Below are 22,769 nucleotides of genomic sequence, written 5' to 3'. Positions count from 1 at the left end.
TCGCAGCTCCCGGTAAGTCACCGTCCCGCAGGGGGAGCCGCGGCCCCGGCGCCGTGCGGCCGCCTCGCTTCCCCGTCCTGCTCCGGGCCATGGCGGCGGGGGCGGGCCGGGGCGGGGCGGCGCGGTGACAGGCAGCCCGGCCGGCCGGGGAGCCGCGGTAAACAGGAGCTGGGCGAGGGAGCCCGGGGGGCCCCGGCCCCGCAGGAGCCTCGAAGCCCCCGGCGCCACGGCCCGCCGCCTCCCGGCCCCGGGCATGGGTAGCAGCAATAGCCGCCGCAGCCGAAGGAGGAGCCGCCGGCCCGGGCCCTGTGCAGGGCACCAAGGTAGGCTTGGCCGCCGCCCTGGCCGCGGGGAGCCGCCGCCGCTTCCTCCGAGGGGGCGAGCGGGGTCCGCCGCCCCTCCGGCGTGAGGAGGCCGGCGCCGGCGTCGCCGCCGCGGGGCTGGCCCGGGGAGGGCTGCCCGCGGTGCCGCTCGGCCGGCGCGGGGTCCGCCTGCCCCGGGGGGCGCTGCCCTGCGGCCGCCGCTGGGTCGGACCCGCGGCCACCACCTCGTCCCTCCGGGTCCGGCGGCGGGACCGCCCGCCCGCAGGTGCAGCACCTCCTGGAAGTCGGTCGGTGCCGACGGCGAGCAACAGGCAGCTGTACGCGGGCGGCGTGGCCCGGCCCGCAGCTGCTCCCCGGGGGACCGGCCGCGGTGGCGTGGCGTGGCGTGGCGTGCCGGCCAGGGCAGCGCGGCGCGGCCGCGGGGGTCGCCTCCAGCAGCCCGCGGGGCGGGGGCTGCGGCGGAGCCTCCCGTCGCTGGCCGGCGCGGAGCCGCTCGGAGGGTGAGGGCTGTTCCTCTGTCGGAGCTGGGGAAGCGACACCTAATTCATTGGTAAGAGGCTTTTCCACCTCCGTCGTCTTTGTCTGCTCAGCCTTAGCTCGTCTGTGTGCGCTGGCGCCGGGAGCATTAGCATTGCTCGGGAGAAACGAGAGCGGATCAGCTGGCTGAGAAAGGCTCTGTGTCTGCACCGGGTCTGCGATTTGGAGGAGGACCTGAATTTGCGTTCAGTTAGTGATGTGGAACAAAGATATACCAGAGGTAAAACTGCATGCAAGATGTGCTGGTCGCAACGTGTTCGTAACGAGTCATGAAGTTTCACGGCAGACTGAGAAATAGTCGGAATTCCTTCATGCTTCCTGGAGATAGCTGGCAAATAGAGTAATGCTCAAGTTGTTCTGAACTGTAACACTTTAACTTTTCTTCTTTTTTAGCATGCTGGTAGTGCAAACAAAGCTTGAATTATAACATGCCAATGCGAAATCCACTTGTTTCAAACTGCAGTGTGAGAGAGCAGACAGCTCAGGCTTTGTAGTTGGCAAAGGACCTGTGTACTTCTGAGCACAGCAAATTTGTGAAATAATCAGGCAGTATAAACGTAGAAGGGACAATTTAGGTAGAGTTTGAGTGGAGGTGGAAAGAGATTTTGGAAGGAAGATGGGGTGGAAGAGGCGAGTTGGTCTGAAGAAGCTGCACTCTTTATGAACTTTTGCTGCTGAATTTTCTTCTATAGTATTGTCAGGTGAGGCTGATGTTAATCCAGTAATAGCCCGAGTCAAAGATTTTCAGAGGAAGAAGGTTTTATTTGAAAAATGCTTGTTTATCAAACCTAATATGTTTTCTTTGAAACTTATCAACATTGGTGAATTTCAACTGATGCAGAGTTCCTCTAAGTCTGCCTCTGGACCAGGATTGCTGGAAACATCGAGGATATGTCCTGGGCACCCAGGATCACACCTGCTGAGCGATGTTGGGAGCTGCTCAGCTGCAGCCCAAACAGTTTGGTGCCAGACTGCCTTGAGCAACCCTGTAGCTGCTCAAAGACAGAGAGACATTCCCCAGGATTTGAATCTGCTACAGCTGCTGGAATTGGTAGGATTACTGAAGCCTGAACAACTGCCCCGATGCTGGGGATTTCATGTAGCTTTGATTACAGCCTGATGTGAACTTAACAAATATTCAGTGAATTGTGAAGTTTTTGCTATGGTGTTGGGGTTTTTGTTAGTTTGTTTTTTTAACTTGGGCTTTCAGCTCATCCTAGTCAGCAGTTTTGCTTGTAGAGTTATACTAATTGAAAATAAGTCATTTTCTGTTTTGAGATGTCAGATCAGAAGCTGCAGCCCTTTTCATGCCTCAGTGTATGAGGCCAGAATTGGTGAACGTATGCAAACGAGGCAGTTATGATTCCACTGCTAGAAAATCCACCTGTTCCCAGGCTGCTTTTGCCCAGTCTTAAGTGTCATGATGATGGATTAATTCATCACACCAGATGAAGTTTCTGCATTTTCAGGATGAGAGAAAAGAAACAAACAAAAACACACACCAAAACCAAACCAGCAAACAAAACAACAACAAGAAGAACGGAAACAAAACAAACAAAACCTGTTTTTTTAGGTCTGACTTTTTGGACAAGCAACTATCCTATGTTCAAGGGTGAAAGGAGTCAGTCTTCCCAGCTGCCGAGGCTGTCACCCATACTTTGGGCAATCTACCAAAGTCTCTTCTCTGCCCACCTGATTTCCTTATTGCTCTTCTAGTACAGCGGTATTAGCGGGGGAGGCAGATCACTGCTGGAGTATGCCAGCTCCTAGTAGTAATGCTGCTCAAGGAAGGAGTGGTAGGTTCTTTTTACAAGTCTTGAATAGATTCTGCTGCCTAAGAAAAAGGAGTATCCTGCGGTGTGTCTTTCCTGCCATACGCCTCAGAAGCAGTCAGCCCTGATGTGACTGACTGACAGCCTACTTCAGAAGTGGTGAAGACCAGAGTGAGTATGGCCATTTGCCAGGAAAAATGAAAACAGGAATGAAGTGTCCCCTTCTTTTAGTTATGTATTTTATGTTATTGTTTATTTTGTTTTGCTCTGGTCCTGCCTTTCCTCCCTCCTCCTCAAAACATAAGGAACTCTTGGTCCTGCAGAAGCATCTAACTAGTATTCTATAAGAGGCTGTAGCTGAGCTACTGCATCGGCTTTGAAGGAAGGAGTGTGCAGGAACCCTGGATATTGCTGTGTTTAGACTGTGCCTGCATGTGGCAGACGAACAGTGAATAGCAAAGCTGCAGAAGGCTACAAAAAATGAAAAGCTTAAGTCTGGGAAAAACTTCACTTCTAGGGCAAAAGGTATTAGATGGGAAGTCTTCCTGGGGAACAAGCTATCCAGTTACTGCCTGATCTGGTTCTTTTTCTGGAGTATCTAGTGCTAGCTGCTTCAGGAACTGAGTGAACCCTGTAAACCACACATCTAATTCCCTATATTAATTCCCACAGTGAAACAGCATTCATGCAGGGTTTACTGTGACTTCTGTTTTGCTGACTTGTGCATAGACTGCAAAGATGTGATGGAAGTTTGCTTTGGTGCAGCAGAGCTGGCATTAAACTTGCTGGGTGGGCTTTGTTAGCAGTGAAGTTTCACAGCTCTGCATCCTTGAATCCCTCTTTATTAAAGTTAGGGCCACTTTTACTGAAAACGCTAGTCATCCAAAGGACTCATCGCTTGCAAAACATATTCTCTTTTGCTGCTTACCACTATAGTTTTGTGGGTCTTTTATCAAGGAATCTAACCACATTCATGTGAAGCATTAAAAAGCCAAATAACAGATGATATTGTGTTTATTGATTCTGGCGTAGGTAAATGAACAAGAGCCATTGCAAGCACAGTCTTTTTGCAATTAGAGATATACTTTAAGAGCTGAGTTATTCTTAAATGTAGCTCATCACCAGACAATTCACAAACAGCAAGAGATATCTGAACCATTAGCAGTTTCCAGTGCTTGCAATTTCTTTCCCTAGGGATCAGGAGGGAAGGCTGGCCTTTGTTATGTGCCCAGCTGGTTATTGGGTTTGTGTAGTTTTAAATCAAAGATGTATGTTAGCTATTGTTTAACTTCTCTATCTTTTATGAATAGGTGCCTCTTTGGAATTAATCTTTTTGATACCTGCAGGCAAGTAGGGGGGCTTGGTAGTACGTCTTGAATTTAAACAGAGGCTTGGCGGAAAGTTGTGGTTATTGAACTCAACTGAAAACAGCATTGGAAATTATGATGCCAGGTATATGTCTAATAGGTGGAAAATACTAAAAGATTCTAGAAATTGTGGCTGAGATTTTCCATAGTTTGATGAAATCAAGTTAACTAGTAGATGAACACTTTATCCCTGGAGACTCATTTAAGGATCCCAGTCATAAACCTTGCAGAATATCTGGCCAGAATCAATATAGAATATGAATAGTGTATATTTTAGGGGAGGTAAATCTTACGTATCAGGTGTGCCTTGATATCTGCCCCTTAGAAGTTTCTGTGTGTCCTTCAGAATGCATCAGAAGGACAGAATACAGATCACCAGTCCAGTCTGCAGGTGAAGCTGACCATGAACAACTGCGCCAGAGTTTCTCCTTGGGAAAGCAGGCAATGGATTTAGGAATATCATTTAACAGGTGATTGAAAACCACTAAGGGTGAGTTTGTCCTTCAGTTTGGCGGTGGCTTCAGCAAGATCATGTGTTTACACACCATCAAGGACAAGAGGTTCATTACAAGTAATAAAAATAATCCCAGCTGTTTTTCCCTGAGCAGGTAGCTTGACTTCTGTCATGTCCTGGACACAGGATGAGCAATGTTTCTTTTGAATCAAAGGCTCAGGTAGATAAAACAGAGGGGAACGAAAGAAGGATAGAAGGATATAGGGTGACAAACCAAAAAAGAGGAAAATAAATAAAAAAGGGTGCAATGTTACACACAAAGTTGCTAATTTTTAAGAAAGTATACGCATCCTTGGTGCTTCTCTTCCTCTCAAGTATACTTTATTTTTAAGAAGACTTTTTGTTCCATTTTGATTGTGTATACTGAGCCTGCAAGGAAGAGTATCTGTAGAAAAAAAATCAACCACAACAACACAACAATAAAAAACACAATACTTATTAATAAACAGATAGGCTTCCCTTGGGTCTGATCTGTTGATTCTAATGGCCAGAATAATGTGTCACGTAGACTGACTTACTGCTATTAACTCGGTGCCATTGGTGCAGTTTGAGGAGGGGGGATGTGCTTCTGTTCTGTGAACAGAGTGGGGTTTTAAGTTCCACTTTCTTGTTACACAAGAATTTGAACAGGGGCAGCAGTGAGTCTACATAGTGCTGTGACTCCTAGCGCTGAGGTTACTGACTTCTAGACGTGGCTTTTGGGTGAACTTTGCCTGTAGAGGATCATTTGAGTAGTACTAGCTGAACAGGAAGCAACAGCCTCCCTATGTACAACCTGCCCTATAGCACCAATTAAATATTGAGGAAGTTTTCAGTCAAATCTTTCTACCGTAAGTGCTGCTCTTGGCAGCGGGGCTGAACCTGGCCTTTACCTTCCTGGGAGAGGGAAGGTCATGTCACAGCGATTTTTAGTGGGAGCTCTTCCTCCCCCAGTTACTGCAGACCCTACAGAAGGGAAGCCTTTGTTTAATTTCGTTCCTAGTGATCTCTTAAAGCATCTCTTAGTGGAAGAGTCTCCTTCAAAACCAAGGGGGGCTGTAGTGAGACAAAGAGCCTTCTCTGCCTATTTATATTTGCTTTCACTGTCACTGGCTCTTCATGTCATCCAGGACAGAGGATTAATCTCTGATCCCTCTATTTCTAGTTGTAAAAGCACAGTGTGCTACTGAGGGTGATTCACTGCTAGGCCAATCCTTCTTATCATCTGTTGTAACTATGAACACATCAGTCAGAGGAGGAAGGCTAATGAAAAAATGTCGCATATTTCTGTATGTATATATATATATGTTATTTTACCTGGGTGCATATATATATTTATGGGGAGACTAATGCATTGAAATACAGGGAGTGATGCAATACAGGGCTCTGTTATGCTTTCATAACATGGGCCACATTATAGCAAGAAATCCTTGCAAATGCCTCCTCTTGCCCTGAGTGTGTTTTTGTCCCGTTCTCCCCTGTTTCCCATGGCCTCGTTCAGCAAATCACTCTTAAGGGACTTGCACTTAACAGCATGATGAACTCTGCTAAAATAGATAGAAAGTGAAAGTTGGCAGTGGCTTTTCTATTCTTAATAAGCCTGCTGGAGTCTGACATAGAGCAATGTGAAGAGCACTAGGTAGTGGTTTGCTGTAGATGACGACAGAATGTTGCACATGGGAACAGTCTGTCTCTCTCTGGAATTAACAGTAGCCTCTGTTTTTTCCTTCCTTTCTGGTAAATGAAGTGAATTTCCCTTGTAGTTCTGCATCCAAAATGTTGTCTGTTTAAACGTGATTATTGTAATCATAGCTTTCAGGGTCATTTTCATCTAGAGCCCGCCTACCAAATATGAATTGGAAGTACCAGGGCTAAAAATGACAGTTGTTGTCAGTGTTTTTCTCCATCTTGATCTGTAACCAATCATTTACATTAAAATGTCTTCTGTAAAGTGTGTATATATGTGCACGTGTATACATGTGTGCGTATAATATATATGAAAAACAAGTAGACTGAAAACTTGCAGAGGAGCTGCTGCTCTTTGACATTGCAAATGCTCTCTAAATGAGAGGGTTTTCTTAAACCAAATAGCATAGATGTGCACTGAACTAAATGCTGTCTTGTTGTAAAGAGGAAAAAATAAATCTGCTTAGCTCTAAAAAGAAGAGGAAGTTCACTTGTAGCTAATGGTTTGTTTTCAGAGACAGGAAATCTGCGTCCTGTACTTGCTTTTGAGCTCTTTTCTGGTTTAAGCTACTTCATCTGTACACATTTGAGTTTTCTGCAACTCAGTTGTCATCTGTATCATGTTTTTGTAAGGTTCTTGGATATTTTTTTAAATGTCTTTTTAGCCTGCCTTCCACAGGGAAGTGGCTTATGCAGTCGCACTGCAAGTAACTTCTGAACCTGTTGGCTAAATGCCAAATACTTCCTGGAACCATAGATGTCACAGGAAAACGGGAATGTAGATTGCAATGCCGTGACCTAGAGCTGCAGCCTCACCCTGTGCCAAGGCCAGTGGAGACAGCACTTTTTTGCACACAAGATAGTTCACGTGGGTGAGTGGCCCTTATGAATCCTGCAGCCACAGGATACCCAGCTGTAAGATATCAGACTGTGCTCATCCTTCTGCCCATGGGATGATCTTCTTCCACTGCAAGGCATTCCACGAGCCTGGTGGAAAAGGTTAAGTATTGTTACTAAATTAGAACTGGCACGGTGCGGCAGACTCTTCACAAAATTAATGTTTGATAACATAAGGGGGTGGAGGGAGGAGAGATTCGCTTGTAAAATTGTAGGAGTCTTGTCAGGCTAGCTTCATCTTGGGACTTAACAAAGAAAAGTAGCATGTTTGATTGAAAGGTGGAAGGGGGTTTTAACTTTCCTCTTGGCATAACAAAGCAGAAGCAAATAAAAATGAGACGAAATTTCAGCCTTCTAAATGCATCAGTGTTCTTATGCAGTGTGTTAACACTGTAGCCTTGAAATAGCTCATTGCTTTGGGGCATGAAAACACTATATATTGCCTTGTAGCAGTTTTTTTTGCATGAGAAGCATATTTTGTTTCTGTGAGTCTCACGACAACAGTGTTGAAGTATTTTGTACCCTTCGTCCTAGGGTCAGACTTGACAGGGGAGGATAACTTCTGACTGAGACCGCTAGAGTCAAGTCTTTCAAATGTGAAAATATTCACCAAGTCACTTTCATCACAGAATTGCAAGGCTGCTTGTTCTGGACAAGCTGCTACACGCTTGGGCAGGTCTGTGAAAAAGAGTCCTGCTCTGGTACACCTGCAGAGCTCTGCAGCTCTCAAGGCTTTTTAGAGATTACATTCTTTTTATGTGCCTTCCTGGGAGTGCAGGAAAACTGCACTGTGATGTTTTCCAGGCAAATCACTGGGATTCACAACTCTGTTGTATTTTCCAAATGACAAGAGGTTCAAAATTATTCCTCTTTGACCTTTCATGATCCATCTGATTATTTCCTTAAATGAAGTGTATGGCTTTGTTTCTAGTGAGGCCGTGTGCAAGGCATAGATTAGAACTGCAGCTTCAAAGCCGTGTGTCCAAAGCCTGCCCAAGCCCTGTGCCTCGCACTGGGATTGCATAAGTGCTCCTTGCTTTTAAACCCTGCTCAGTAAGGCTGCATCTGAGATGCATGTAGTGAAGTGTGGAAGTATCTCCTCTATATACCTGCATGCCAAATGGAGTGGGATAAGCCCGATGTATGCTTTCTAGTCTTTTACTGGGTTTCTTCTTCCAGGATCGGAGCCTCTAATGGTCAGCATTTGGTGTTTTGGTGACTTGTATCTGCACCAGGCCTAGGCTTTTATTCATTAGTGGTGTTGATATCAACTTCTCCAACCACAAGGCAAGGATCCCAGCTCAGCTGCTGTTGAACATGTTTGATTGAGGATAAGATTTCTCACTCACTTTCCATCGTTTGTGATACCCTGGCAAGAAGCAAGCATAGCATTGTGTGGTTCAGCTGCCTCAGAGCAAGAAAGCTGAGTCAGGATCAGTTTCTTGTATAGAAAGGGAATTAGATACATCATGCATTTTATTCTTGGCTGTGATCTTCCATTGTGTCTGTTAGACATTTGTTATGGTTGTTTGCTTTCTCTGTGTACTTGAGCTCCACTTGTCAGCTGGGACACGTGTTCAGTCTGTCTTATCTGTCTTTGACTGCCTACCGGGAAGTTTTTCAGTCCAGTGTTCTCACTGTGCAGTACGGCAGGTGCTATGCGCAGACTTGGTAGGGCTGTGATGTCCTGCAGGGATCCTGCTGGTTAGGCTGCTGGTTGGCTGCTTGTCAGCTGCCTTTTTAAGTCCTCCATAGTGGCTGCATTTAGGCTCTCTGATTTGTTAGACCTGCATGGGTTTGGCTTAGTCTGTCTTTACTGGCTGTGCATGGTGCAGGGGTTGTGAGAGGAAGCTGCAGGGATGGTTCTGCTCCAAGGGGATGATCTGCTCAGGCAAGCTATGTTTGCCAGTTGCATCTTAGTGCTTTGGTATTATCTCACTTTCCACGTGACCCCACAAACCATAAACTGGCCTTGTCACACGTTTGCATTGCTGCTTCTGTGAATGCAGAGAAACTCGCAGCGCTGATGATCCAAACTCTGACTGGCCTCCTTTGAGCTGTATCTTGTGTGGCGCATAGACAGGTCTTCATGGTTGAGGTAATCTAACTAATACATGTGACAGACATCTGAGCCAGGAACAGGGAATTTAATAAGATGACGAAACTGTTGGCTTTCAAGTCTGAAAGTAATTTTTGTCAGCAGGGGATGGGACTGGAAAACAGCTTGACTGTGTGCAGCACATCCCACCACGGCCAGTAACATGGATATACTGTAGCACAGACCTGCTGTTCCAAGATGCTGTTTATCCTCAGTTTCCAGCAACCCCTGTGAGTCAAGGAGAGTTGGCAAGTTTCTGAGCTGAGCCTTTCTTCTGTGTGCCTTTTCTTCTTCCTTTACTGGAATGTGCCAAAAAAAAAGAAGAAAATCACTGTCAGGCTAAGTGATGCTTTAACCTGGTGAGCAGCGAAAGAGCGCAGTATGCTGCCGCTGGGCCTTCTGTGACCTTTTCTGTATAAGATGCCGCTCCGGCATGACTGCTGTCAGAAGGATGAGTTACTCGAGTTTGTGTCTTCGCTGCTGCTGTGTTGAGGTGACTGTGCCTTTCTGGACCTCTTCATCTCCCCTTGCCATTCTTTCTGGGCTTTGAGTGAGAAACCTGAAGATCTTAAGAAGTCTCTTTTTGACTGAATGATAGCTGCTCCCTGTTTTCTCTCTTCCTTGCAAAGGTGACTGATAGATTATGGCTTTTGAAGAGACACTGAATGTTGCATTGGAAGTTCTTTTGTAACATGTAGTCTTAGGAAAGGCAGTGACTAATTTAAAACTGGCTGTGGCTGCAGCTCAATCAGACAATTGCTAAAAATAATCCACCTTCTAGTTCCACAGCTGATCTCTAATTAGGGAAGTATTCAAATTCATAACCTGCAGATAGGAGAAGATCAGAGACTGAAGTGATGTCTCTGTTTTGCCAGTCAGGAAAGTCTGGGCAAATCAGTGTTTGGGAAGGGAATTTCAGGGGGAGACCAGGTGCTGTGAGGGTGATGGTACTGACTTTGCACTGGATTTGTGCTGAGTCTTTGCCCTAGCTAAATGCTGTAAGGTACAGTTTTTCCAGCAGTATCACTATTTTCAGGCAGAGAAGATCCCCTCCATAGTATGGGCATCATCTTCCTAGAGAATATTTTTTCTTTAAAAAAATCACCCCGACCCCAAAAAACCCAACCCATGATCACACAAGCAAACAGTTATATGTTACGTTGTTGTTTCCTGCTTGAAGCTGTTACACAGCATTGGCTGAGCATTGTAAGGCAGCTGCCTGGCTTTGCTGCAGAAGCAGCACAACGAGGAGGAGGAAGCCTTTTCAGCTGATGTATTTACCATTTTGTAAATTGGGGTCTGGGCCTCTTTTTAGTTTCATTTTTGACTTAAATGGTTACTGCCCTCTGTAATGGTGCCGTGAGAGATCACCTGGCCTTACTGAACCATGAAACTTCTGTTAACTCTGCAGGAAATTTTGGTGATGCACGATGGTACCCAATTACTTCTTAGACAGAGGATGGTAATAGGAGCTTTTGCTATCACCAGGTAAAACCATTCACTGAGTAGCACATGTCCCTGTAAAACAAGAAGAGTAGATCCCTTCAGGACCAAGGCTTTGTGCCTCATTCAGAGCGAGCAGGGCTAATGGAGAAGGACTGTCTCAGGCAAGAAGACACTTGTGACACAGAGGGGACCATGCTGCTCCTAAGCTCAGTGCTGCTTCCTCTGGCAGCCAGAGACTGACAGGAATGATTGGGTCCTCCAAGGAGAAAGCAGTAATGTCACTTGTGGACTCCTGACACTTGATGAGGAAATTGTCTTGATTTCCTAATATCTGTTGCATTTGGAATACGGAGTAGTTTTTCTTTTTTTCAATTAAAAAAAATCTTGTGTTTGCCATTTAAAAATGGTTAATAAAGAAATAAGTCCTTATCTCTCCATTAGCCTAATACAGCAGACATCCACATTATTTGCCTGTAGTAATTTTTTTTAACTACTCTTTGGAAGAGCAAATGTCCCTGAATATTATTGTAATCATATGTACTTAGAGAGGGAAACCACATGGTCAGCAGGTATAGATCCTGGAAAATATGAACAAGAGCAGGGTGGGGTAAGGTGGGTTTATTTCGCTACAGGTCTGAATGCAGCCGGTGCAAAACTCTGATGTGACCTCAACAGGTTAAATGTTCCCCTCTTTCCAACAATATATTTTCTTCAGGACTGATGAGATTTTAGCTTAAAAGAAGAAGTGTTGGTTTTTTTCTTTTCTTGCCTTCAGTTTCATCAGATACCTGATATAAACTGCTGTTGCTTCCAGGTTTTGTCTTGATGAATGTTTCAGATTTTAAAATAGTGCTTGTGTGCATCAGAATTTCATGGGCCTTACTTAGCACAGTTGGCTCATCTCTCTGGCTCCTATCTAAACTAATTTAAAGCAAAAAGCATCTATTAGGGGAGAAGACAGAGAAGCCACCTTTGAATGTGATTGAGTTGAAAAATGTAACATGTCAGCTTGCGTCAGTGATGTGGCTGTGATCTTGATGATGTGGCTGTGATCTTGAATTTTATTTTAAGTCTTTCCCTGCTTGGACAACTTTCCCTATCAACTACTTTTACTTGCCCCATGGATATGGAGCAGCAACCCAGAATCCATTCCACCATATTGCCCCAGCTGTCACCAGGTTCTTTCTAAACGGTGTGTCTGACGGTCTGTTGCTCTCTAATGTCCAGGGCTGCTTCTTGCCTTACTAGGCACTTGAATATCACTTGAAGCATCTGCTGGAGGCAAAACAAGAAGCTATTTAAGCAGCAGGACACCCAGGCACTGCAAGTCAGCCTCTTCCCCAACAGCAAGAAACAGACCTGTGCAATTCTTGAGGCTTCTCATGAACAGGCACAATTTCTCTGTACCTGGGTGCTTCACTCTGTCGTAGCAGCCTTCTGCAGCTGGCTGTGGTTGACTGGCAATGAGCAGCTACTGGATGACAGACAGACTGCAGAAATGCTGCCTTGGTTCTGGTACTTGAAAATTGTGATGGATTTGTTTTAATAGGATTGTATACAGATTTTGCAAGTGCATAGGAATGGATTGGTGGAGTTTTGTGGTGTTTTTCTAAGCTTCTCGTAAACTCTCTAAACTTGTAATATTTGTAGAAATGAAGGGACCCATATCAAATGGAACAGAAAGGGTCAACACTTGATTGCCAAGTGGAGAATGAGGACAATGGGTGAGGAAGCTGGTCCGTGTAAGAAGGCAGTGTTTTAAAGGAATCCGCAGTTGTGTATTCATCTCATGATCGCATCCAGTGGCTATTTTAGGTATGGTGGGGATGAATGGCCCTTTATGGACTGTGGTGAGGAATGCCTTGTCTATGGGGTTCAGTAACGCCAGTCCCTCCTTTTTGGGTGGCACAGAGCACCCTTGGTGGGGGGAGGACAGGCGGAGCTGACAGACACGTGCCAGCACATTCACATGAAATAACACCCTGATGAATGGAAATTGTTTGTGCTGATGCTTTGCTGCCGTGCACGTTGGTGTAAGTGCTGGCGTGGGGAGCCAGGATGAAGGAAGCCAGGCTGTTTGTCAGCCCTCTGAAATTGGCTGCTTGGCCTTTAAATCACACCAGGAACACTTGTGATAAGAAGAGCACATGAAGCCCTTTTAACCACACAACATATCCCACGATAACGTTGCGTCTGAAAGAGGCTGTCTTGTCCTGACACTGGAAGGGAATTAATTCTGTGAACAAATCTGGACACTGTCTGTAGGCTTTATACAGCTTTAGTTTTCAGCAATAATACTGTGACACAGAGGTTCTTAAACTCTTCACAGCATAATTTTTGTGTTGATGAGAAATACCACGTTTGTCTGGCTAGCAACTGTCTCAAGATCTAGCAATTTTTGGTGAGGATGCAGGTCTGAAGTGGAAGGAGTGACTCATGTACTGCTCTGATTGCTTGTCTTACTGTAGCCTATGTTCTTGCTTGTACCAGGTATGTTGCCATGGTAAGGAACAGGCAGAACCCACCTGTGCAGCTGAAACAGCCTGAGTGGGGGAAGTGGAAGTATTGTCATCTTTCCATTGCACCAAAGTGACTGAAGTGAAGAACTTAAATGATTTGCCTTCCTGAACTAAGCCTAACAAGCACATCTCTATATTGGTGATATTTGAAATAAAGATGAGCACTTATGTCTGGGACTGTGGACACTCTCAGATGGTGCTTCTGCCTGGAGGAAAGTTCTTGTGTGGCTTGCAGTCCTGATTCTTCCTGTGTTGCCCTCTGGGGTTTCTTGTTTGACATTGACACATGTATGGAGAAGGTATCAGGATGGAAACAGAAAAACATAAGGGATACATGCTATGCCTGAATATACTTCTCAATAAGAAACTCTCACCAACAGCTGTTATGCTTTAATAACTTGGAGTATTCCCTTGTATTTAAAATGTATTTAAAATTTATGGCTCTTCAGGAGATAGTAAATGACTTCTGGGAGCTAGTTTTTCATCAGAAGTTGAGGTTGCTTTAAAATGTGGGAAATAATGGTTGAAAACGTAACTTACTGGTCATGCAAGTTTGTGGAAGAATCAGGTACAGTATGCTTGGTACATTGCCCTTTTTACTCTACACTTGAACTTGCATCATGCAAGTTCTAAATAATGTGGTTTATAGCTATTTCCTCAGAAAGGGTTTAAAGGTTTGTAGTAATGATACAGAAATCTACATTTTATTAAGACTTCCAGAGCAAAGATATGTTGTAACGTAAACCTGTAAATAAAGAGTTACCTGGCATTTAACTCTTAAATCATTCCAAAGAGATACATTCTTATGTGCACCACTTCAGAAATTTCTTATTTACCTAGAGACAATGAAGGAATTATTTCATACTTTTTCAAAACACTGAATCATTCAGTCAACAGTATTTTCTTCTTACTCTGGCTTAAGAGGAAAGTTTTGCCTGGTAGCAGTTAAACAATAGTGAAAAATGTCCTTAGGCGCCTGTTGTTAGCCTCTTACATATTGGAAAAGAAGTGATGTAGCACAGAATTTTCCTAAAAATATATCATTGTTATCTGTGTACAATACAGAATGTGAGCAATGTCCTCACTGAACAAGGATGAGATTGTTGTTTCATCGCTATCCTGTGTTGTAAATATTTACAGTGTTTGAGAAACACAGACTTTCATTGTCTTTGATGTAAACTTATGCATTTGTTTTTAACAATCTTTATTAAATATGAAGATAATATACAAAGCTTTTTTTTTTTTTTTTCCTCTGGATTTCAGAGCCATTTAGAATTTTGTGAACCCCAAAAGGAGAGAACGGGAAGTGATGTGGACTTGTGTGCTAGACTAGAAATTTGCCTACAAATATATGTTGGTGCAGATTTCTCTCACTGGTCTTTACATGTATTAGTATATCCCTCTTTCCATTTGGTTATAACCATCATTAATATTTTCTTTTAAAAACTATGGATCATCATGTGGAGCACTTTGCCAAATCATGATGATCATGTGGGTGTTTTTCTTGATAGATTTGCTATTATCCTAGAGGCCCAGGGTGTTGCCTTGTCTTTGACATCACTTGCTGCCTTTCCCTGGCATGTCATAGTTTTGTGGGTTTTGGCTTTTGCCCATGAATAGAGGGGAAGGGAGTATCTTTTGTATCCAGTGGATGTACTGTGGACCCTTCTGTGCTGATTATGCATGACCTACAATTGCAGGGGATCAACGGCAGCAATCTTAGTGGGTCATTCCCAAACCTGTGTTCACAGTAATCTGACCTTTTTTATTTTCCTTTACTTTAAGGATTTCAAATTGTATGCAACAAGACCACCACTCTAACCGTGTCTGTGGGTTAGTAAGGAAAAGCTGCGTTGACCATTGCATCACCAGTGAGCACACTGTGATGAAATCCATGCAGGTTACTGCTGTGCAATGCTTTTGGACATGGAATAATGAATGAAAAACAGCTTTACTCAAAAACCATAGCAACAGGTGTGGTACTGTGGCATGTTGTTATCTGATGATTAATAGTATGAAGAAGCAAGTCATCATCCATATCTTTAAAAAAAAATATTCTAATTTAAGCCATGTGGTCAAGCCAGCCTAATTTTTGCTCAGCGAGGTGGCTTCAGGCCAAATCAGAGGGAAGAATGGCTCTTCGGGAGGGGGGCACGCAATCCTCAGGAAGTCAGTCGCTACTTCTTGTGGGAGTTGATGGGATCATGGCTAAGACTGATAAGAAGGCAAGTCCCGTGCATTCTGTGATATTGCATGCTGCTTGCAGCAAAGCTGTAAAGGCTCCCAGCTTGCGGTGTGATTAATGTGCTAGACCTACTCTGTTCGAAAGCACCTCAGGGCAGGAAGACATGTTTAATGTGAAGGGGTGAGGTGAAATTGTGATTATCTAGGTGAAAGAATGAGGGGTACCCCCTTATGCAAATGGGTTTGGAAAATCAGTGGAGCAGGGAGAGCAACTTGCTGGCTGACAAAGCAGCAGCCCTGGCTGTTCTCTTCTCCCAGGCCCCACTGTTAGGGCTTCCCAGAGTAGAGTATGAAATTTCTGCTTTGCCTCTGTTTCTTTTTGCTTGTTATAGTTAGAGACTGTCACAGGGATTATTGTTGGTGTTATTATGGGCTGTTTCATAAACAAATATACATGGGTAGTACTTAAAAATTTGTATTACCCAGTAGACACTGAGGTAGTTAAAGAAGTTTTGCCTCTGTAGCAGGAGCATCCTGCCCATGTGTGTGGAGAGCACCTGGCACTTTGTTCTTCCCACAGGACATCAGGAATAACCGCTGATGCTTCTCATGCAGGTAAGTTGCTATTAGCAGCGTAAGCGGACAAAAGTAATTTATTTTTTCTCAAGGGACTGTAATGACTGTTATTTTGTTATCGGAACAGAAGAAAGTGATATTTGTTTTCTTTTGAATGCTGCCAAGCTAGTTAATAATTGCACGTGACAGCTGATTTGATTTGAAAGGGACAGGTTTTAAGGAATCTGTTTTTCAGAGGTGTAGATCTTGCTCAGCGGCCACTGAAATTAATGGGGGGGGAGGGGTGGGGAGGGCGGTGCTAAGAGCACTGGGACCATTATTTATTGATGCTGTAGTGTAACATTGTGCTTGTCCAGTTGTATTATGTTTGTAAAAACTATCATATTCTTATTTTTAGAGGAGTCAGCCAGAGCTGGCAGATACCTGTCTTTTTATTTGCAGTGTGTGTAGTCTGCAGCTATATGTTCCTGTATAATGAGAAGCTTTCAAAGGGAACATGGGAAACACATAGAAAGATCTCTTGTCCCCTTTTTAAGTCTTTCTTTTGGTTTCAACTACACAATAACATGATTTTTAAAAATTAGAAGAAAAATATTTTTAAGTCTTGAAGCTGATTATTTTTAAGACACTAGCAGGTGGAAGAAAGGAGGAACTGAGATAATAAGGTGAGAAGTTACAGCTAAGCTTGTAAACAATGCAAGACATAGGGGCAGGAGTGTAACTGTAAACAGCAATAATCAAAATTACACCTGCCTGGTCTAAGTACAAGGGTTCTTTTCACTTCTAACGTTGTACTAGCCTTGAAATGTGAAAGGTACTGCAGGGAAAAAAGTGTGAGTTTCTCTCCCTTAAGCTCCCTTGAATTAGATTTGTTTGTCAAGTTAACAAATGCATGTGAAGTGCATGAGGCTTGATAACATCTCCTAAATAATGCTGTTAACAAAGTACCGATTAAGCTGCAGTAAAACAAAATGAAACACAGATACAGGATCCTCTTTTTGAAAATGCACATCTGTCATTGCTAGAAAAGGATTATGTAAGTTGCATTAGTAGAGGAGGAGTCTGGACAGCTCAAAATAAGTAAAAGCTTCAAACTGGAGCCAACACAAGCTTAATAGGGTTGGAAATATTTGCAAATATGGAAGATGCAGTGGACAGGAAGTAGGCATAAGCTATACCCAGCTGAAATGCCAGGGTAGGTAAGCAAAGTTAAGATGCATACAGGAATTTGCTAAGATCACTGGATGAGGATTTCTCTTACTTCTAGAACAACAACAAAAAACCAAAGGCAAACCCGAAAGTTGTTTGGGCTTTGTTGTTGTTTTATTTTATTTTGGTTTGGTTTATTTATTTGGTTGTTTTTTTTCATGAGGCTTTGAGATTTCACATCAAGACCTCCAGGAGAAGACCAATTCCAGAGCTGTGTTGATAGATTATTTGAATTCTCACTAAGAGAAAGTAAGCCAGCTGATGAAGACGTTGCACCATCTAGCAGCACTCAGAGGTTTCCTCAGAGGGTTTCCATTCCTGTTTAGCTTGGTCAGGTTTCGTGCTGTACAGAGGGGAAATTTCAGAAGACCAGAGTTCATGGCAGCGATCCACAAAGCCTCGCGGCAGCACATTCCAGCCTGCAGCTCGTAAGTCCCCTGAAGTCCATGGGCTGTGTCCACTCCATGGCAGGATTTTCACAGCAATGCGCAGTGCGGCAGTGTCTGGATTATCTGGACAGCAGCGACCTGTTGCTTTATTTTTAACCTGTCCACCCCCCCAACAGATTATCAGACCATTGACCTATATGATACAGCTCGCTGTCATTAATGGGGGCTAGGAGAGTTGAAGAAAAGCGTAAGAAGCCTTAGAGCAGATAGGAATAACTCAGGTGAAATTCCCTCCAATTCCATGCTGTTAGTGACTGTCCTCTTGCTTATACCACAGGTTCCATTGTTTATCTTTCATGCACATATAATCCAGAATGCCTATTGTAATATAAACAGGAAACCAACTGTGATATTTGGCTGCTGCTTTTGTTTCTTTCCCCTTCTATGAGTAACGCGAAGCCCATGTACACACCTGCAAACATCCTCAGGATGCATTTCTTTTGATGAGGCCTGTGTACATCTGCAGCCAGTGCTGCTACAGCTCCAGACCTTCTGCTGAAGTTCTTCAGCATATGCTGTGTAACTAGAGAATATGGTGGACTTTCTGAAGTGTAAATGAACTAATAAAAGCTGCAGTTCATAATGCGTGTTTTTAGATTCCAGCAGATATCAAACCACGGGCAGGAAAGCATGCTTTGTGCTTACTTGCCCCAGTCTGGCTGGGAATCGTTGGCAAAAAGTGATTTAGCCTTTACTTTGAGGTGTGTGATGGGCAGAGAAGCTGTGGTAGGTGGCAGGTGAGGGATGACAGATGATCTTCCTCCACCTGGGTTCTTCCCATGGCACTTCTTATTGTAACAGTCCAGCAATTTGCAGACTATTAGGCTCGTCTCATGGCTGATTTATGTTCTTGTTTTGTCAGCCGGGAAACTGAGGCCCTCATGGAGTGGGATAGAAGTGGGTTTTCAAGTAGTCTCCCACCCGCTTCTGCTATGGTGAAGTTACCTGTTGTTTTCAGTTATTCCTGCTCATGTACTTAATGCTGATAACTGCTGGGAACCTAATTTTCTGCATCTGTTGGTGTCAGGAGACGTAACTGCGCAGGGGAATGCGCCAGCCACCAGGCTCAAGTCACATGCATGTGTTTCCTTCCTTTTTTCTTCTTAACTACTTAACTGCCTTTGGAGACAGTTTATGTAGTTTTGTCTAGGTCTGACTGTTCTTGCTGGAGCTTTTTGGTTCTAGCAACATAATGAGGACCCAGCTGATGTGGTTCCAGCTGTCTGCTGGCATTTTTAGTTACTGTTTGCCTGCCCTGTAGAAAGTGAAACTGGACTACCTGCATGGGTGACATCTTAGCTCCATTGAGGACTCAACTGTGGGCTCTGACGCCAGGATTTTGACTTCTTTTGTCTTTTGAAATGGCATTGATTTCTGAAGGCTCTCCACAATGGCAGTATTGCTGGAATCTGTTTTGCTGGAACCATTGTGGCTCTAGATAGGGGGAAGAGTAGAGCTTCAGGCTGTTCTCTGCCCTGGCATTCACATATGCCCCAGCCAGGTCCGCAGGAAACCTCTTAGGCAAGAGCAGTAGTCTGTATTTGTGGCTTAGTGGCCATCGGCAGCATCAATAAAGAAATCTCTAAAGGGCCCAGCTATGAAAACAGACTTAACTTTATTATTATTTGCTGAACACCAAACCTCCTAAAAGGTTTTCTTCAGTGTTTTACTGCAGTGAATAACATATGAATAGCTATGAGGGCAGGAGGAGAACAGGATCCCTCCTCCTTCACAGGCAGATGACTGCCCTTCCTATGGGACCTGTCACATGTACTTGCCCCCTCTCTCTGTCCAGCCCTCCCATAATTATTTCTGCTTTCCAGGCAAAAAGGAGCTGGAAAGTCCCTTCTCTGTGAACAGAACAGTATCTACACTGCTGGTTATGGGACTTCTCTTGCATGTGAGGTTTATGAACTGAATACCATGCAGGGCAGGAGGAAGCTGAGCCCTTATCTGCCACCTCCTGGGTGAATGTACTCAGTGGTTTGGCGGAGGGGCTGTAGCAATGAGGATCCCTCACTTTGCGTAAGGGGTGGTGGCCTGAACATCTAACTGGAGTCCTGAAGAGAAGGGAGTATCCAGGTGCAGTCCCCTGCCTTAACATTTCTTCCCTGGGAGCCTTCTTGGCACGCCCTTGGTTTGGCATGCTTGAAACTTGGAACCCTCTTCACAGGTGCGCAGCTCCTCACCCCTGGATTGGGGAGCATGTCGTGCTAGTTTAGCTGTGGATAACATCCTGCGGAGTTTGTCATAACTTGCTTTGTGTCAAGTGGCATTGCTTTTCTGGCATCCTTGTCTGTTTGCACTGGGTGCTGCAGATGGTCCGTTGACTCATGTAACTGTATCCTTTAATTAGCACTGTGAAATTAATGTGCTTCAGGTCGGTGCAGACAGGCTTTGAGAGTATGCCTTGTTAGGGACCTTCCAGATTGGGGATGCTACAATGTGGCATTTGGGTTAAGTTTAGAGCTTTTTCTAGGCCACTCTTGAACAAAAGCAGGCATTATTAGAGCATCTGCCGGGCTTCTTTACCAGGGGAGGGCAGTTTCACATCATCTTTCAATGTCTAATTGGATTATATCTGCTGGCTGAGCACTTTCAAAGAATTCTAACATGTGCAATCCTAGAAGTACCTGCAGAAAAACTGGTTTTACTTGTTTGTCATAATCAGAGGGTTTTAACCGTGTTTTCTAATAATTTCCCTTGGTCTCTGTACAGTAATAACATGTTCTTGCCTGCAAGCCCAGAACTCTTTTTGAAGGGGACACCGAATGGGGTCCGTCTCCTTCCCCTTGGCTCAGCTATCACTGGCAAGAGCACAGATCATATTACCTGGCATATTTTCATTGGAGCTTAATGTTCTCCAGATTTCATTTCCCTATGTTTTCTTGGGAAAATACCTTCCCTTCCTGCTTTGTTTATTACAGTCTGATATTCCTGTCTCAGCCCATGTTTATCTCTCCTCTGGCACTTATGCCTTGGCTCCTTTAGAGGATGCAGTTAAGCAGGTGTGTAGAGGAGACGGGGAGGTTCTGTGTTTTCTCTTTATACTTTACACTGAGATTCAAAAGTGCTGGTAAGTCCCATGTTTCCCTCTTTCCTCCAATAAGGAAATGTCCTTGTTGTTGCATGTTTATGCTTATAAATGTGTTTGATTTTTACAGTCAGTGATGCCTAGAAGCTATGGAGACATTGCCTTCAAAGCTTTCACGCATGCTTTATGATACGCCATCTTGGCATCTATGGAAGTGATATAAATCCTGACCATGTGTCAGTAATGCTTCTGAATTTGGCTGAGCAGTCTTATGGGCAGATAGTGTCATCCAGCAAGTGGAGTGTGTGACTGGGAAGCAGCAGACATTGCCTGCATTTTCGCTCATTGCTTGCTCTGTGACCTTTGATAACTCTTTCCCGCTCAGTGCAGAGAGGATAGTGAACTATCATTCCCCATATAAAGTGCCTTGGGGTATGTAATTTTTTTTTTTGCAATTTAATCCAAAGCAGTCAAGAGAGTTGATCCTGATTTCATTTTACGCAACTGCAGTACTCCTGTGGAGTCCAGTGGAAATAGAACCAGATTGGCATTTTCTGCAGAATCAAAATCCTAGGAATCTTGGCTTATCTTTAAAACTTCCAATTTAAGTAAAAAATGTGTGCTTCATAAGTTAAGGGTATGCACTAAGTAGTAGGCCATACTACTTTTAAATTGCTAAGCAATATAATACATAGCTCATCTACCTATTCTTTCTTTCCTGCTGTCAGAGATTCAAAAACAAACAAACAAAGAGTTGATATGTTATGGAAACAGAAGAACAGTGCATCATCCAGTTGCCCTATTTAGTATAGTCCCTGCTATGTTAATTCCCCTCTAATCCTTTCTTTAAATACAATTGATTGTGTCTCATTTGTGGCAGGTTACATTCTAAATAAACACTCCGTGATCCTACATGTTTCAAAAAGGTTTTTATTTAATGTAACTTTGCTAATCTAATAAAAGGTATGGCTAATTATGTCTGCCTTTCAGATTAGTGTTGCCAATTTTGGCTAATTTATGTGTATTGCTGTCTCTGTGTAATGCTTCCCTGTTGTATTAGTAAAAGAAGGATAAAGTGTGTGTAGTCCAGTGGATTCCCAATTCCTAGCAAGGGATTTTCATTATATTATTCTCTAATAGCCTTAAGAAAGGAACAGCTCACATGATGCATCTTCCTATTGCCAGCTGTCATTGTATGAATGACAGGAGCCAAATGCAGGCTACTGATTGTTTTTAACTAAATCTATGGTATTCAGCCTGATTGGGGACAATGCCTGAGGCAGTTTGACCCAGTGTGGTGGGGTTGGCCATTCAGGAATCTACCTGCATGAGCTTTGCTCTCTGCCCCTCCAGGTAGCACATTGCTGCTGCTCAGCTGCTCTTCATCCTCTTCCCTTTCTACACAGATTCAAGTGTGGTCACTGCCCTCTGGCTCTGCTCTTGAACCACCTTAAGAACTGGCTGATAATTTGTGTATTCATTCATTTGTATAAATTGTGCTCTGACCTCTCTAGTTCTAGCTCTTTAAAACTCCAGTGTTGTTTCTCACCCAGCCAAACTCTCTCCTGTTCAGAATCCAGAGAGAAAATAAGAAGTGAGCCTTGGTCCAACTCATGGCTTAGCTCTGATTTAGAAATAATTGCATTCCAAGCTACTCTAACATCATCTATTTCTTTTATTTTTTAGGTGCAAGGCCTGACAATGGCACTGAATGAGCGCTGCCTTCACGCCTCCTTCCTGTAAATGATAGGACCAAACAAGGCGGTGTGATGAACATGCCACTGCATCAAATCTCTGTCATTCCAGCTCAGGATGTTACCTCTTCCAGAGTCTCCAGGAGCAAGACCAAAGAAAAGGAGGAACAGGTACTGTCAGATGTACTTGATATTCACAGGAAGTTACCCAAATATAAAGTGGCAGAAGTTATCAAATCAGACCTGATTCTGTTCCAGAGCCCCAACTCCGTGCATGACGGCTGCTTTTAGTGAAGATGGATGTTAACAGATTATCTCTTCTCATGTTTGCAATTTTAAAGCAACTGGCTGCAAAATTTGAGAAATTGCTGTGGAGTAACCTGCAAAATGCAAGCTATGACCTTCTATTTTGCATAAGAATTCAAGGCAAATAGGGATTTTGGAAGATGGCTCTAGTACTGTTGTCACGGAAGCTGTTACAGGTG

General features: G+C 44.0%; 1 protein-coding gene across 19 annotated transcripts in view; it reads left to right on the top strand.

Moving 5' to 3' along the window:
- The first annotated feature begins 104 nt into the window (after nt 1-104).
- The window catches only part of MARCHF8 (membrane associated ring-CH-type finger 8), a 98,448-nt gene continuing 75,783 nt past the window's right edge, over nt 105-22,769 (top strand). For 2 of the 19 annotated variants that reach the window (XM_065067337.1, XM_065067335.1), the window contains exons 1-2: nt 106-323; nt 22,277-22,455. In XM_065067337.1, coding sequence (XP_064923409.1) covers nt 22,403-22,455 — 53 coding nt within the window. In that variant the 5' untranslated portion in view covers nt 106-323; nt 22,277-22,402. The other 17 variants (XM_065067341.1, XM_065067340.1, XM_065067334.1 and 14 more) reach the window with 16 other exon arrangements.

The sequence above is a fragment of the Columba livia genome, chromosome 6, assembly GCF_036013475.1.
Source record: "Columba livia isolate bColLiv1 breed racing homer chromosome 6, bColLiv1.pat.W.v2, whole genome shotgun sequence".
Taxonomy (NCBI): domain Eukaryota; kingdom Metazoa; phylum Chordata; class Aves; order Columbiformes; family Columbidae; genus Columba; species Columba livia.
Note: the sequence above shows the minus strand (reverse complement) of the source record. Positions and strands in the feature narration are given on the sequence as shown.